This window comes from Polistes canadensis, unplaced genomic scaffold (genome assembly GCF_001313835.1).
Source record: "Polistes canadensis isolate GaletaPanama2010 unplaced genomic scaffold, ASM131383v1 scaffold_55, whole genome shotgun sequence".
NCBI lineage: Eukaryota > Metazoa > Arthropoda > Insecta > Hymenoptera > Vespidae > Polistes > Polistes canadensis.
In genome coordinates this window covers 325,036-342,415 of record NW_014569602.1, presented here as the reverse complement: position 1 = coordinate 342,415, position 17,380 = coordinate 325,036, and the positions used below count along the sequence as shown (strand labels likewise).

Here is a 17,380-nt window from a genome sequence, read left to right as displayed (position 1 = left end):
AATCCATTTTTACAATTGTTATTTGTATAATCACATAGGTATCAAGTAAATGAAAACATTAGTAAAATTAATAGAAAGGAGACCAGGTCTTATTCGACAAAGTCTTTTTGATGAGATAAACCAATATAAGAGTTCAATCTTATAGGTATCACGAGTTTTAAATATTTAAAATGATTCTTAAGGTACTTGTAAAGTCTTTATTCGTCGGCCCCTATCATTTTCTTTTCTTGTTCTTCCTTTTCAAGTCTTTCTCCTTTTTTGAAACTTTAATCGTCTCAAACTTGCATCTCGCTTTGAAGAAAAACACCATAGAGTTCTTCAAAGCGTTTCACCGGGCTCCTCAGCAATATCCTCGAGCTCGATCTCTTCGTCGAAAATTTTCACGTCTTTTACGTAATACCAGACACCAACGTCGAACAATGTTCCAATGATCACAAAACCTTCGCAAAAAAAAGAAAAAAAAGAAAAAAGTTTTATCATAAAAATATCTTTGAATTTGTCAGCGATTATTTTTGCATGCTTTAAAAAAGAATAATATAGCGAACAACAAATTTTCGTTCCAAGTACATTTTTATCAGTGCTATCAAAGTCATCGGTTGTCATCGATATCAGCCATGTATTATGCATGACTTTGAATTTTGTTGACCACTCATTTTCTTTCCACGTCTTTTCGTTCGAAAAAATATATTTAAGTGTTTCGTTTCTTACTTATCATCTTGTATACGAATAAACAAAATAACTTACTTGCTGCAGTGAAGTTCAACAAGTATCTAAGAGCCTCGCCATTGTAGAGCCAACAATTTCCGGTTCCTGTATACGTCTTACCCCACACGAGACAAGTCTTGTCTAAAAAAAAAATATATATATATATACTTCGTGTTTTTTGAAAGAAAAGATATTATGTAAGTTAAAAAGATAAAAAACACACCTAAAATGAATCCAAATAAAATGGGTGATGGTATAAAGGCAAATAAACTCATGATAGTCAAGCCAAAACCCATGGCTACCGTTTTGTCTTTCTCGTCGACGCATCTCACAGAAACAAGAAAGTTCGATGCTCTTCCTGTACCACCGCTAAACTTGAGTAGACACATAACCGCGAGGAAGATATAAAATTTACTCATGCAATCGACGGGACAGGCTCCGGGTATCGCTGTACCTAAAGTTGGTACCAATTCGGGTTCCATAATCTCCGTGGATAGCTCGGTTGTAAGGCTTGAAAAATTTGTCGGTACCATAAAGTGTGCCAGAACTCCAGAATGTTTCGATTTAACGCAACCACAATCTGTGTAGACTTTACTACCGTCCTTGTGCAGCTAGAGAAAATAGACAAATCATGCTTGTTTGTTTGCATTATCGAAAATTGAATCGCATTTTAAGATTGAGCAAAAAAGAAACCTGCATGTTTCGACAACCAGCGTGACAGGCTGAAATGAATGTTTGACCATGCTCAGAACAGACTGGATTGTACGTAACGTAGTCACAATGGCAAAGCTCGTTGCAAGGCAATTGGGTTTTCAGTGCTCCGTTCGATTGAATGGCCATTTGATCGTCGTTTGCTGAACACCCCAAAAAGGCGTAGGAAATAATTCCCATGATGGATATGGCACCAACCATTACGTTCCATGCTGCTAGATACCTAGCTTTTGGCTTGTATTTGGAGATTATCAAACCGGATAGTAGAATTCCAAAAGCACTGGAAATGAGACCAACGGTACCGGTGATCAACGAAGAAACCGATGCCGACTGTTTGTACTGAGTTTCGATATATTTCGGCATGAAAATCCAATACGGCATGTAACCCATAAAATAAAAGACCGTAGCTAGATTGTTGCACATCAAAGTCGTATTAGTTAGTAAACGTTTAAACGTTCTCAGCATATCTGACAAGGAAGCAGGAAGTTCAGGTTCCTGATCGTTTGCCTTGATACTAGCAGCCGATTTATTCCGTTCCAAGGCCAGAACTTTGCGAGCTGCTGCTCTTGGTAAAGTTTTTGGGAAGAGAGCGATCACGCATGCAAAGAGGAAGAGTAAAAAGGCCAGGATTATCCAACCTAACCACCATGCGCCAAGCCACCTGTTCGTTTATCGACATTTAAATTTTGTATATAGTTCTTACGAATCGTAACAGGGTTCCTACCTTGGATCCTGAGTTGTAATGGTCGGTGTCAAGGTCGGACTGATGTAAAATTTCAAAGCAAATGATGCCAGACCGTAACCTATCGCTGGGCCCAACATCCTCAAAAAGTATGAAAAACTTATGAGCGCTGGAGTTTTAGATTTTTGTATATTGTCATCCATGTAAGAGACACCTAAGGTGTAATAAAGCGATCCACCGACACCCGAAACTAACTGAGCGATAAAGAGTAATACTTGAGGCGCGAAATTACTATCGGTATCTTCGAACTCTGGCCCACGGGTATTATCCAAACACAAAAATTTCCGATGTTTGTCGGGAATCAAGCTGCTAGTCGAAGTGTTGGGCAAATTTTGAATTTTTCCGCCGTATTCCTTGGTCAACATTAATGCATCCTCGCCTGGTCCATAAAGAAAGTGCGGCAACATCGTTAAACAGCAAAAAAGCACAACCTAAAAGAAAAACAATGATTCATTTATTAATAGGACAATTTTACTTATTAGTACAAAGTTTTAATTAGAAAAGAATTTATTGCAGAAAGGGTGAAAAATACTGTTTTCTATAAAACTTGTAAAAATGATATTTACCATTCGTTATCTTAATGATAACTCGACGTTTGTATATTCTGAACAATATCGCGAAAGGGTGATAAATGTGTCATAATTAATCTTATGAGACTGTGTGCAAACGTTTGACCTTACGTGATTTCCGATTGTAACTAAACAAATACTGACGAAATGTTTAAACTTTGTTTTACGATATTTAAATTAGATTTAAGAATGGAAATGAGAAAATAATATGGAAAAAGAAAGTATGAGAGAGAGGGAGAAAGAGAGGGATAAAGAAAACGAAACGAAAGTCTCTTGATGTGATATTTAACGAAATAACGAACGATCTTTTTAGCGACAAAGTAAAAATGGACGACAGCAAAGTTCCAAGTACTCCAGGAGCGCCTTTTCACCGTTCAATGAATGAATGAATCTAAGCATAACTAAGCGTACGATGGCGAGAGTACGAGATGGTAAGAGGCGTGAATGAGAGTAGCTACGTTTTCAACGCTTCCTAATTTAATTAAGAACCGACCAACCGGTGTGTGTTATGACGTCTCCTATCTTGTTCCTCTCGGGGGAGTCCGCCGACACGGACTTGACCGATACTACTACGCATTTTTCCCATATTTTCTTCGATCGATTTTCGTCTTGGCTTTTAAAGAGACTTACGGTATAAATTCCGAATGCGATCCATCGTGGCCTGTGACCCCTTCCAGCATAGTAAGACAATACCACTGAAATGAACAGCTGGGAAATATCGTTACCTACGGTGATGAGACCTGCGACACGAATTTTTAGCGTTACAAACAGACAAGAACATTTGTTTGGAGAATGGAAAAAAGAAAGAAAAGAAGCGATGGCTTACCGGTAGTTTTGGAGGGTATCTTAAATCTCTTCTCGATAGTGGTGATCGTGCCGTTAAAATACGCGTAACTGGCCGAAAATATGCAACCGAGAATTCCATAAAGGAAAACATAAGCCTTTTTATTGGCAAACCTCTGTAGAGTTGGTCCACGAAGACACCATATACCACAGGAGGTGTCATCCGTGATGGGTAATTCCCTGAAAACATCTTCGAGGCCTCTGGTTGGCGTGGTAGGTGTCGTTGGTGTGGTTGGCGGGGTACTAGGCACCCTTAAGAGCTTACAACTTTCGGGACCATTTTTTTCATGACCCGAATTGTTGGTCGAATTTTTGGAATTCTTCATTATCTTCGATTAGCGTTCTTCCTAGAGCTTAGTTCTACGACAGTGTCACCCTCAGATCTTTTTCTCTTCGAGTGACCTCAATTCCGTGTCGCGTTCCGTTTCCGATCTCCGGTCCTTGGCATCGCTTTTCCTTTTACAAATTATGCGAATACCGTCGCGACACCGTAGCAACAACTCGCGATGGAACTTAATCTTATTCTCCCTCTTTTTATTTCCCTCTCTATCTCTCCTTGTGTCTCCGTGTCTTCCTCCCTCTAATGTTCTCCTTTTCGATCAATTGAAACTCACTCCTCTCGTGAGATCTCACGATTTTCCATCTTTCTTGACACTACGGAGAAGGAAAGATAGATAGAAAGAAAGAAAGAAAGAAAGAAAGAAAGAAAGTAAGCGAGAGACCTGTAATCTATCGATAACGTCACTGCAACCTCCCTTGTTCTATAAGTTAATAATACGAGTAAGATTTCTTTAAAGTTCCCAGATAAAGAAAGTCTTCCGAGGAAATTCGTCCAAGCAAGCGCACACCGTTACACGAAATAATGCTCGCAACGATTATTCTTTATAAACTGACGACGACGTCGGTGAACCGTGACAACGAAAGAATCCGGGATCTCATAAAGGATCCCCACCTTCGTTAATTCTTTAGGGCCCTGAAGATCGACCGAATTACGAAGGTCCACGGCGCGGAGATCGACGCGATACGCACCTATGATATCCTCGCTTCGACGGTTCTGTTATCAACTCGATGCGTATCTCCTATCTCTTTCTATCTTTATCTTTCTCTCTCTCCTTCTTCCTCTCCCTCTCTCTCTCTCTCTCTCTCTCACGCCATTGCATCGCTCGAATCTACGCAACACCCCTCTTCCTCGTCCTCCTTTTTTGTCTCTCTCTCTCTCTCTCTCTCTCTCTCTCTCTCTCCCTCTCTCTCTCATTCTCCTGTTTCTCCGCCTCGCTCGTTCCTACCTCTCTTTTGCTAGAACGATCTATTCCATATAGCATTTGCTATCTTACGACTCCACTCGTTCTACTTGTTCTCTCCTGTCTTGCTAAATCTCCGGCTGTTTCGCACCCTTTTGCTTTATTTTTCTTATAACATTAGGATCATTCGATGTAACTTAACTGTTTCGTAAGAATAATTTATTCGTTTGATAAATTTTTAAAAGACGTAATGAATAATTTAAAACGAAAATAAAAGAAAAAGTAAATTGATTAGAAAATAAACGGTCGTGAGAGTACAGAGTCTCGATACCCTTTAAAGAGAAAAAAAAAGTTGTCAGAGAAGATAAACGAAAGGTAGCAAAGTAGATCGTAATTAGCCTTAGGAGGTCTTTCGTCCAGTCTCGTAGCTCGATGTCTAAGCTCGTTTCTAGCCGAGCTCACCGTAGTATAGGCTCACATTGTGAACCTATTATGATTTAATAGATGAGACGCGCGAGCGCGCGCACGCTCGAGCACACATTCGCTTACACACGGTGCCGCCGCCGTAAACTCTTCCGTCTATTCCTGCGCATTGCTAATGGCGCACACCAAATAGCTATACCGCTAATAGTTGTCAGCTAATTGCTGGAATTTAATTTTCGTCGTGCTCCAGCAACCGCTGAATCGAATACTCGCAAACCTCGCTTCCGTTCTTGTTCTCGTCGTCTTCCTCGTCCTCGTCCTCGCTCTCGTCCTCGTCCTCGTCCTCGTCGATTTTCCTTATCACGAATAAACATTTTTTTTTCATATTTTAAATCTTTCATTTTGTTATTTAACTTTGTAGCTTATTTATATACGACTTTCGTTAATATTCTTGACGATCATTGGCTTGGGACGGTTTCATTAAAACGTTATAAAATAAATGTTGTTGAATAATTAGAAAACTTCGATATTTAAGAATAAGAATATAAGTAGATTTTCGATTGTAAATAAGATTTAATCACTAGTAGCAATGATCCACCTTGGATTTTTTATTTTATGTTTATATACCATCTACGTTATATCTACAAGGGATACGATTAATATTTGAAGTCAACTTTTTCAACAATAATGTTTTCAACGTAAAAATTGAATAATTCATTTCAATCCCATGTAATCGAAATTATACGTACGTGTATATTAACATAGAACGTGATTTGCAAGAAACGTCTTGCTTCTTTGACAATATTTACGCTCCGATCGTGAGTATAACAAGACGTATGAACATTTACACATCGACGATAACGGGTTGTCATAAATTTATTTGCGATCTTGGAAACGTTCTCGTAGCCTGCACGAAAAATCTTTGGTATTATTACTTTTCTATCCATAGCGTACCATTAGCGAACGAACACGCATACGCCGCCGAGATTTCTTCTCCCTCTTTCTCTTTTCTTTTAAAAAAATAAGAAAATATTTCGAAGTAGTGGCGCCGTTTGAGCTTATCTCTAGAGAACTCTAAATGATCGATTAGACGAGGTATGGAAACTTTGATACTTTTAAAATCATGGAAAATTCTTAGGAAAATCATTTCGAAAGATTATGAGGTGGAAAGGAAATTGAACAAAAAATTATTTGACGCGATAAATCGGTAAAAATTCGTTCTTAAAAAAAAAAAAAAAAAACACGCCGTTTAATTTATGATTCTTTCTTTCTTTTATATTTGTACAGCATCCCACGCAGACGTTATTGTATTTATGACGAGACCTTCTCATACATAGTATATATGAAGATACGTAAGTACGTCAGAAAAAGACGTTATTAGGTAGATTTGTATTCGAAAAGAGTCAAATCACAAAACTGATGGCCATATCTCGATTGATTACAACTTTAATATTTAAGAATATTACTTCATCGAGTTTATTACTAGCCAACTATTACGTTGAGAATTCTATTTTCGTTCTCGAAAATCGCTGTTTCCATTAAAACTTCGCGGTATCTACTGTTTGCTCTGATCAAATTATTTTCAATATTTTTCTTCTACGCGAAACATAGGAGCGTGACTCTGTAATTTTAATATTGCTTTACTGCTGTTAAAAATATGGTGAAAAATAAACACGGATTCCCACCGTAGTTAATAATCATCGCTAGTCTCTTTAGTTATTCCTTTGCAATCATTAGATCTTACGTCGCGAGTTTTGAAGAGCGAATTCGTTTTGAGGAGTATGAACAGTTCGTTGATCGCGATGTTTCATTTCTCTTTGCCGGTCAAACTCCGAAGATGTCGAGATCGTTGACTAGATGGGACTGTACCTCGACTTAGAAGACTTTGATGAGGTCTATATGAAAGATGGGTCAGGGTCATGCACAATGGACCACGTACATACATCGACAAAACTTATGAATGCTGACCTATAGACAGAATGAGATATTCGATCCATCTTCTTCATCTCTTTCTTTCTCTCCTTCGTCGTTCAAACATTCGCTTAATCGCTGGACAAGTCAATAATCGATAAGCTTGAATCAATTAATGACTCGCATCGTGTCTCCTTTTTTCATTTTTCATCCAACAATTGATTAACATCTATTTGTTATAAGTTATCTAGGATTTATCGACAAAATGTAAGCTTATTGTTTCATCGTATCGCGTTTAATAATTGTTTAACGTATGTGCATCTAAACTGTTTACAATTGATAATTTCGATATGCATCGTCGTAGAATAACGACGATGTAAAATCAATCGTCGTCGAAGAAAAATTGATTTAGAATGAAAATAACAATTACTTTAATCTCTCTCTCTCTCTCTCTCTCTTGTCAATATTTTTATAATTATTAAAATGAAGATAACTTCTTAAAGTAGGTTATCTTCTAAATCTAAAGCGTGGATCTTATAAATATAAAAAAAGAAAAGAAGAAAAAAAGCCCAAAAGATCAATGACACGAAGTATATACTCTAAGATTATATATATACGACTTACTCTAGTGTAAGTGTAAAATTTTCAAATGACTATTGAAGAATCCTTATCAATCCTAGCACGGTACACACGATTCGATATCGATCGAAACGATGATAAATAGAAAAAGTAGAACTCCCTCCGAAGAAAAAATAAATAGATTGATAATCGTTCTCTCTAGTGCCGTTTAGGAGGTACAAGATAGTTGAGGTCGTTCGCATTTTTCGTAAATCCCGTAAAAGGTAAGAGGAAAGCGCATCCTCCCAGAAGGAAGGAAGTAAGCGTCGTTATAGCAAAGGATGGCGATCGATAGCAACGTCCTGACGTCACGGGGACGTCGCGAATTCATTACAACATAGTCCTCCCACTCGCTGCCCCAGCACCTCCCCCCATATTATTTGAGCTACCGTCTCAGCTATACCCACCCACCCACTCACCTACCACCTACCAACCACCTCCCACCTCGGCCCGTGGCTCTTCTGGGTGGGCTTAAAAATTAAAAGACTCTCAAACAAACACTCCCTTTTTACTTTCAGGCTCGCGATAGTAATCCCTTCTTTCTGTTTCTCTCTTTCTCTATACCTATCTTTTCCTTCGTCCATGTAGAATTTGGCTGAGGTATAAAGACGACCCCTTAAGACCTCGATCTCCTCTCTTTTATCTCCCTCGGTTTCGTTTCCTTTCTCTCCGTTCCGTTTATTCTTCTTCTCCTTCTTCTTTTTTTTTTCTTCCCCCCAGATATCCTTGTTTCACCCTTTCGTAGTAAAAACGTAAGGTAGGACGACGACAACGACAACGACGATGACGACTACTACGATCGAAAACGATTTACCTACCACTTTTCTTTATTTCTTTATTCTTTTTTTTTTACCATCAGGTCGAAAACCCTTTTCTCTACCAGGACTGGGCATTACCCCCTATTTGCGAGAGATTTAACGTCAAATCTGAAGGGTTCCTCGTCGAAATGGATGGATTTCTTACATTTTCTTGTTGTTGATCTTCTATTTGTTTTCAGAAATATGCAGCATTTAACATGTATCTGCGTTATCTTACAATTAGTTCTATTGAAATAAAAATTGTTATACCTAATAAATCCGAAGAAAAAAGAAAAAGGTAAAAATATTGGGGAAGTCATGGGAGAGGAGGAGGTGAATACCATAGCGAGTCGTCGCTAATCGACTCATAACCTTCCATGATAATACGATCAATCGATAGCAACAAAACTCGTAAAACGTTTCGACTACGATACGCGTTTGTATTTTATTTTCGAAGCAAACGAGCGAAAGATATCTGAACGCGTTTGGTGCCACGACGATAATGACGTTGGTAACAGGAGGAAACTTCGACGTTCCTCTCTATCTTTTTCTTAGTTTTTTTTTTTTTTTTTTTTTTTTTTTTTTTTTCTCAAAAAAAAAAACATCTCCTATTTTATTACAGGGACGCCGAAAGAAAGTCGTACGAATAAATTATCAACGAGTTGGAATGTAAATCATAAATATGTCTATACATATGTGTGTGAATAATTTTCGTTTTTTATATACGTATCAGTTGATAACAAGGTGATGAACCCATCGTTGGAAACTCTTTTGTTCATTTCGAACAATAATCTAAATGAAACTTCCTTTTTTTCGTACGCCTTCTTTTTTTCTAGATTTTTGTGTGTCTGTATGTTTATAACGCTTGAGTTACGCGTTGTGTTTGTACAGCGCGAGTATTTTCTTTGATCACATTAAAATAATTGTATATATACATGTACGTTTTATACGATATATATATATATATATATAAAATATTGCTATTCCCCTCGTGGTAATACGAACGGTCAACGTTCGTAACATGTTATTAGATATCTTCCCGGCAATTTTCAGGTACCTAGCAGTGGATCTCGTAATAAAATCACAATTTTCTACGATTACAAATCCGAGCCGTTTCATCGATTAGACGTTTCTCAAATCATTTTCCCTTTCCTTCTTTCTTTATCTCTTTTTCTCTTCTTTTTCTTTCCCTTAAATGCATTACATTGAATATAAATTCACAGAACATTATAGATGCGTGCGTTCTATCCTTTGATTGGCGTTTCCATTAAAAACTTTTTTCTTGCTCAAGCCGGTGATATCCTCGAAATTGTCCTCTTTAATGAATTCACGACGTCTGTCGTTCTCAAGTGTCCCGTAAAGATCTAAATCTTTTCCGAGATAGCACACGGCTACATCGAATAGTACTCCTATTATAGAAAATCCTAAAAAATAACAAATATTTGTTGAAAATCGATCATCTCTTATCGAACGTTGTCAAAGAATAAAAAATATAATACTGACCAACCGACGAGATATTAACGAGATATCGAAAATTTTCTCTATGATGGAACCAACAGTTGCCTCGAGTTCCACAGGATTCCTCCCAGATCAAACAGGTCGAATCGATGATCGCACCGTAAATTATTGGTCCTGGTATCAGGGCGAACAGTGAAATAATCATAAGCGTGACACCCTGAGCAAAGCTTTTGTCCTTCTTTTCGACGCTTCTGTAATTTACAAGGACGTTGCCGATTTTTCCAGAACAAGCAAGAGTTTGTATGATACAAGTGAGCACTGTGAAGAGTATGTAAGGTCCGTTACAACTGGAGGGACAGGGACCAGCTCGGACCTTGTCCGAATATGTGGATAATCGGACATCGAGAGGCTGGAATTTATTTTCAAAGAAGCCTTCATTTCCTTTCTTCTCTTCTAATTGATCTCTTGTTAAACTGACCTCTATCTGTGGCACGCAACTGCAATTACCAAATTCTTTATCGTCGACGATCGTACGGCATCCTGCGTGACAGGCAGAGAAGAAAGTTGTGCTCGAGGGTTCGTGACAGACCGGTGCGTATTTAACGTATTCGCAATTGCACGCAGCGTTGCAGTTGGACGTTAAATTCATTCTGTCGAACAAAAACGATCATTATCGTGCATTAATCGTGCATTATCATAGCTTTATAGCTTAATCATTATTTTGTGATGTCGAGTAAATTGCCATACTCACTGCATAGTTTTAAGGTCTACTCCTTCGATTCCTACATCAGAGCATCCGAGAAAAATAAAAGAGATTTGTCCTGCGACGAAAAAAACCCCAACGAGAACGTTCCAAGCGAGCAAAGGCCTAGGACCTGGCTTGAATTTACTTATCACCAATCCTGATAATAAAAATCCTAGTACCATACCCACCAAAGATAACGGACCTAAGAAAGTTACGGTTAACATGACGTTTTAAAGTGTTACATTTTTGTTGTAGAAAACTGTTCGAGATAGCAGATCGAAGTCGCAGTATTTATTTTTTTAAGATACTTTATTTAAATAATACACACGAATTCACAGAGATTATGGGCCAGACCTAGTATATAATAATTGGACCATATTGGAACATATTCTTTCCTTGTTTCACATTATTTCACATAATTTGTATTCAGTATTAAGGTATTACTTTTTTCTCTCAATCAGTCAATCAATAATATAAAAATAACATCACAATCTTATTATCAAAATTATCACGCTAGTTTCTGTCTTAGCTTTCTGCGAATTCGTGTATATTATTTAAAAATGAAGTATCTTAAAATAATAAATACTGCGACTTCGCAGTGCTATCTCCAACAAAAACAAATGGTGGAAAAATAACATTACCTGCAATAACCGTGCCACCAGCGGCGGATGTATTATATTGCACTTCGAGATATTTCGCTAAGAATGTGATATAGGCAGAAGCACCGAGAACGTAGAATACACCGCTAAGATTGTTACAAGTGAGCAACCAATTAGTTAAAAGTCGTTTCATGGCAGCTGGAAATTCTCGCATAGTCGGCACGTGTTCTTGCTTCAACGAATTCGTCGATTTTATCGACAACGAAGATCTCGTTGATTTATCTTGAAGGGCTTGCTCCAATTTCAATGGCAACTCACCATTCTAATATGGTAAATAATATTTATTTTTGATATAGAATTTAGAAGATTAATAAAGTTGAAATATTCTCGCTTGTTCTTACTTTTTTCAAGGTGTTACGTGGTCTTGGAAGATCCCGTGGAAACATAGCGATCAGTATGGAGAACATTCCCATGGTAACGCCTAAAATGATCCATCCCAGCCACCAAGCACCCAACCATCTTGGATCCTTTTTCGTTATAACGGGATGAAGGGTTGGATCGATGTAAAGGCTTAGGCAACCGTATCCCAAAAGAAAACCTATCGCCGGCCCCACGGTTCGAAGGGCGAACGTGAAACCTACAAAAAAATTTCCATTATTTTCAACATTTCTCTGTTAATTCTATTCTTTGTACATTATCTATCCATTCTATCGACAATTTCGGTCATCAGATTATCCGTATCAAAAATGACGCTAAAGTAAAAGATAAGCTAGACAAAAGGAACTAAGAATAAACGCAAACACGTTTGAGGTAGGGAGCTCAAAAGTTATCTTCCAACCTGTCGAACAACAACGTTTTCTATATGATAATAGAATATTTATTTGTAATCAATTTTAATAAAGAAAAAAAAAAACTTTGAAATTGATTACGAGCGATTTTTGTAGAGATTTATTCCAATACTTACCCAACAGCATAGGTGTATTCTTTTTTTTCGTGTTGTCGTCCAAATACGTTTGACCAAGTCCGTAATAAAGAGTTGTGCCAATTCCAAGGATGAATTGAGAGAGAAATACAAGCAAACGGGGAAGAAGACTAACATCTAAGAGAGCTTCGTCATCGCAGTGTTCCGGTTCGTTCATTCGTGGACAAATCGCAATGTCCCTTGGCACTGTCGTGGCATTAAGCAACGTTTGATCCAGGTATTCTTTCGTCAAAGCCATCGCGTCTCTCCCAGGACCAAATATAAAATGTGGAAGTGCAAGAATCAGACAGGATAATGCACTTAGCCCAACACCCACTGCTATCCATCTGGGACGATGACCAGAACCACCGTAATACGTTAAAATCAACGAGAGAATTTGAGAAATCTCGTTTCCCGATAATATCAAACCTATAACACGATACTCGATAAGAGAAACGTGTATCTTATTTTCATCTTACTAACAAAAAAATACTTTCGATCAATTATATAATATTTCTAGAAAAACAAAAAAAATAACACCATCTAAAATCATAAATGTTGATGGAATACTCTGGAAGAGTCGCAATACATTGAACATTTACGATTCGATCGATCGTTAAAAAATGAATAATTGCAACTGCGAATGGCTTTAAGTGATCAACGACGACGTTTCTTAGCTCTACGAATGTTGCGTGTCCCCTTACCCTCTCACTAAAAGATGTCGTTTTATGATTAACAACAAAGCTCTCGCGTAACACTGACACAAACACGTGAGTATATTAGTGGTGCAAATCATGTACACAGTTGGTCCATCTAACGACATATTTCTCACTTCTGTGATTGCGACATATAGATACATATATATGTGTATATATAAAGAAAGAGAGAAAGAGAGAGAGAGAGAGAGAGAGGAACTACTTACCTAGTCGACGAATACATGCACGAATGCGAACACATATATATGAATAAACTTCGAATGCGTTGCACGAGCGTGTGTTAGAGTGAAAACGTAAGCAGTTAAAGGCATACACATTCAGAATACAATTCGTTGCTTGAGTTCGATGATAAGTAATACAGAAATAATGGAAAACGTTTTTCGTTCGGAATGGATTGGATTTAATCAACTCTCTAAGAAGATAGCAAATTATGATGTCTTTTCGTACGAGACAAGTGGTACATCGGACCGAAGGAATAAAACCAAAGCCTGCGAAAGACCCTCGGTCTAGCTTGAATTAGATAAGTGGAGGTCCGCACGATATCGGATGTACCGTCTTGCAAAAGTCAAACGAGGATTATAACGCGGGAATGGATCTTCGGTTTTAATGGCTCTTCAAAAACTTTATTATAATATCTCTATTGATCCAGATATTCATATCTTTTCTAAAAAAAAAAAAAAAAAGCTTCCATTCTCTAATATAAATTTAGAACTAATTCGGACAATTAGTATATCAACTGTATCTGCTATAGGTAATTTACAAGATTATCGTGGCATTATATGTAACTATAAAGCGATACGTAATTTTACAGATAAAAGCCAACAAAAAAATATTGTATTCTTATGACGCGGATATTTACATTTTAAACACGGCAAGTAATTAATAATGCATTAACTAGATCGCTTCTGTTTTCTCTTCTTTATTGAGAACGTGATCTTACCTGTCGTACGACTGGGTATCTTAAACCTTTTCTCCAATGTCGTGAGGGTGACGACAATATAAATGAAAGCCATAGCCTGCACGGTACCCAGAAGACCGTAAACGGCTATGAAATTCTTCGGAGTAGCTCGATCTCGTAGCCATTTGGGATAAATCCCGAATATTCCGCAGCTGTTGTTCATCCCTTTGACGTCGCTGAAAAATGTTGTATATCTAATTTTTTTCTAAATCGTACGTAGAGATCGAAAATTATTTTTTTCACATTATTTCACACTATTAACAAATATTTTTATTTCACCTTTTTAATATAGATTTATGACATAACTGATAGTATAACGTATAGATTAACGATTGATATAAATACTATGATACAATATACGCACGACGAAATCGAATAAAGATTCGGTAATCGATACTGAGATCGCCGACGGAGGCAAAAGTGGTGATGAAGAAATCGCGGTTTATCTACTCAGAACACGCTACGTTGACGTTTTTATCTATGATAGATGAATCCGCGTAATTATATGTGCCTCGAATGGAATAACGCGCGAACGTCCTCTGCTTGGCAATAGTTTATCGCACAAATTTCAAATCTACGTGATTTAATTAATAAGACGAACGCTTTACAACCTATCGTATAAGCGTCATATTTTTCAATGATTTATTTCTATTTCATTATTTTCTTTCTCTTTTTGCATTAGTTGTACGTTTCCATAAGATTCTCACGAATGAGATACGATATTATAAGTAACGCATTTATGCGACAGACAAATAAATGGATATTGTTCGAGCGTATCAAAGAGACAATACGATTAAAATTATCGGTTCGTGAAAAGAGGTATGAACGAGCTGAAGAAGATTAAACTGAATTAAGAAAACCTAGCCGATCGCTTATCAATTTAAAGCGCAATACAAATAATATTCAACAATATTTTGCATTATTTCGTTCCGTGTTCGTAATATCCATATATGCCTAGATTAAACGAGAAGTTAGGCTTGTTCCACTAAAAGACAATTAACTTCCGCGACTCTGATTACGATCGTTGTACCGCAATTTGCAAAAATTGCTCGAAATCGTTCGCCTACGATCTACCATCTTCTTGCTTGATAATGATAAAAGAAAAGAAAATATAATAATGTTGGTAGATAATGATAACGCGTTTCATATATACGTATATATTATTCATGTTAGATTTCTCTCATTATCAGTGATTCTGTGCTCAAACGATAGATAAAGAAGAAAAATACTTGATTTATTTCAAGGACGAATCCAAGGGAGGAAGAAGAAGAAGAAGAAGAAGATGAAAAATATAATTATTATCAAAGTAGTGTAATGAACTTGATCGTGATGGAGAAAAAAAATTGTAAAAAGTTCAAGAAGATCGGCCTTCGCGAGTAGGAAAAAAAGGATAAATAAGATTTACATACTGAAGTTGGAAGTAGTCGGTTTTCGCGTGAATCGTCTCGAGGCAAGAACTACGCTCGGTAGGATGATCTCTGTGCATGTGTATACCTACCTGAGACGCGGACTTACGTAATTGGAATCGCAACAAGCGAACGGAGATTTTCATTGGCAACGATCGCGCCAACGTGCATTTTCGAACGCTTCCGCCTTGCGATAATTGAGATTCTTCAGGAATGATCGATGAGAAAGTTATCATCGAATTTCAACGAGATTAACATTTCTTATCAATTTTAGATAGGATCGATCATGCGATAATTATTATTTTCGAAAATACGAACGCACGTTTTATACAAATATATAAGAAGCACGGACTATAGCAATAAAGAAAAATTATAGATCACATTTTGTTATTTAAATGAATAACGCGCTAGAGTAATTCAACTACGTATGGCCTACCCGAATGATGTGACGTACCTATATGTTGAGATAGGAGACAGCTGACAGGTGTCATCGATACGAAACAAAATTGTCACGCTTTATAGGGGAATAATATCAATATATATTTTTCTCTGATGACCGGTTCTCGCACTGTCTTAATGATAATGATTAAGCAAATTGAAATATGACAAATATGAAATAAGAAAGATCCTTGTTTGGTTATATATACCTATTAACATGAATATTCAAACGTTAACGAGAAAGAAATGATTAGATTCCAAAAAAAATGTGAATATATAATAACATAAGAAACGCGTTAGAAGAAAAAAAAAAGTAATGATTGTTTAATGAAGGAGAATAGAGGCATGTGAGACAAGTAGAATCTCGATCTCTCACCTTGGCCTTAAACTAGTGGCTTCTGCATGGGCTCTCCGAAAAGGAAAGGACTTTCAGGGTCACGAGTCTCCTTGGATCGCGATCCTTGAGTCTTTTCCTTGTTAACCACGTTAGATTTGACTTTGTTCTTTTCTCTTCCTTTCTTCCTCTCTCTCTCTCTCTCTCTCTCTCTCTCTCTCTCTCTCTCTCTCTCTCTCTTCCTCTTTCTCTTGCGTTTAGTTGTGCCGGTTTAGTTTAAAGAAGAGCGACAGAGATAGAGAGAAAGAGAGAGAGAAAAAAAGATCTGGAGGCCCCAAGAGCGTTCCAGTTTGCGCTGATAATCGCGGGATTACTGAGCTCGCTCTCGTTTGTATCAATGGTAATGCTCCCCTACTACTATTGCCCCATCATTCAAATCGAATGATAAGCGGTACGTCATTCAAAGAACGGTCTGAATAAAATGCACTGGTGCTGACATCTCATCAGATAGTATACACGTCTATGATCGTGGATCGTTCGAACGGTTACAGAGAGCGCTTTATTGTCTTGGTTGTAAACCAAGCTAATTATACGTAACAGTCTTCCCCAACACACCTACACCAAAATGCTTTCCTACCTAATCGAAAATATTACGTATCGATTGATACATAGGAAATGAATGAACGATTTACGTCGGTAATCTATTTTCCGTATTAAAATTATTTCACAAATACGAAGATTATAATATATTTATATTAATATAATAATTATATTCTTGTTCTTATTATTATTATAAATATGTCAATATAGATATTATTCAATGATAGACGTATATTTTTGCATAGTTTATTTGAAAATAATAGGATTCGAATGTATCGCAAAATTGTATGTTTCATTAAAAAATTGGACATTTCCTATTCTCGAGAAGAAGAAAATGATCGGAGACGAGTTACTTCGTGCGGAAAATACGAGCGGTTATTTTTGTCCGGTTCTTACGTGGAGACGGTTGTTGGTAACTGGCAAAGGAAAGGGGGAGAAGAAAAGGAAGATGAGAAGGAGAAGACTATCCATTCGTTCTACTCTCGTGCACGCTCCAATATATCATCCCCACGTAGAACCCCGCCGCAGCATCCAGAACGACCAAGAAAGCTACAGGATTATCTTTAGTTACGAAAAACGATGAGATCGTATTTCGCTCGAAAACT

The 17,380-nt window shown here is 37.3% G+C and overlaps 2 protein-coding genes across 4 annotated transcripts; both read right to left on the bottom strand.

Annotated features, from left to right (window-relative positions):
• Window positions 1–67: 67 nt before the first annotated feature.
• LOC106785745 (solute carrier organic anion transporter family member 2A1-like) lies at window positions 68–4,638 on the bottom strand. Its single transcript, XM_014746458.1, has 8 exons — window positions 4,293–4,638; window positions 3,554–4,224; window positions 3,358–3,467; window positions 2,141–2,589; window positions 1,399–2,077; window positions 929–1,316; window positions 745–846; window positions 68–440 (listed from the first exon to the last, which is right to left on the bottom strand). Exons 2-8 carry the CDS (start codon window positions 3,894–3,896, stop codon window positions 319–321), a joined length of 2,193 nt encoding a protein of 730 aa, XP_014601944.1. The 5' UTR covers window positions 3,897–4,224; window positions 4,293–4,638; the 3' UTR covers window positions 68–318.
• Window positions 4,639–8,727: 4,089 nt separating this feature from the next.
• Window positions 8,728–16,580, bottom strand: LOC106785732 (solute carrier organic anion transporter family member 5A1). 3 transcript variants are annotated; one of them, XM_014746427.1, is made up of 9 exons: window positions 15,407–15,492; window positions 13,980–14,173; window positions 12,327–12,752; window positions 11,764–11,999; window positions 11,405–11,684; window positions 10,770–10,965; window positions 10,497–10,668; window positions 10,064–10,427; window positions 8,728–9,984 (listed from the first exon to the last, which is right to left on the bottom strand). In XM_014746427.1, the coding sequence occupies exons 1-9, from the start codon at window positions 15,481–15,483 to the stop codon at window positions 9,788–9,790; spliced, it is 2,142 nt and encodes a 713-aa protein (XP_014601913.1). In that variant the 5' UTR covers window positions 15,484–15,492; the 3' UTR covers window positions 8,728–9,787. The 3 variants fall into 3 exon arrangements, with proteins under 3 accessions (XP_014601913.1, XP_014601914.1, XP_014601912.1); XM_014746428.1 differs by lacking the exon at window positions 15,407–15,492 and adding an exon at window positions 16,218–16,580 and having other exon boundaries at window positions 10,064–10,668; XM_014746426.1 differs by having other exon boundaries at window positions 10,064–10,668.
• Window positions 16,581–17,380: the final 800 nt, after the last annotated feature.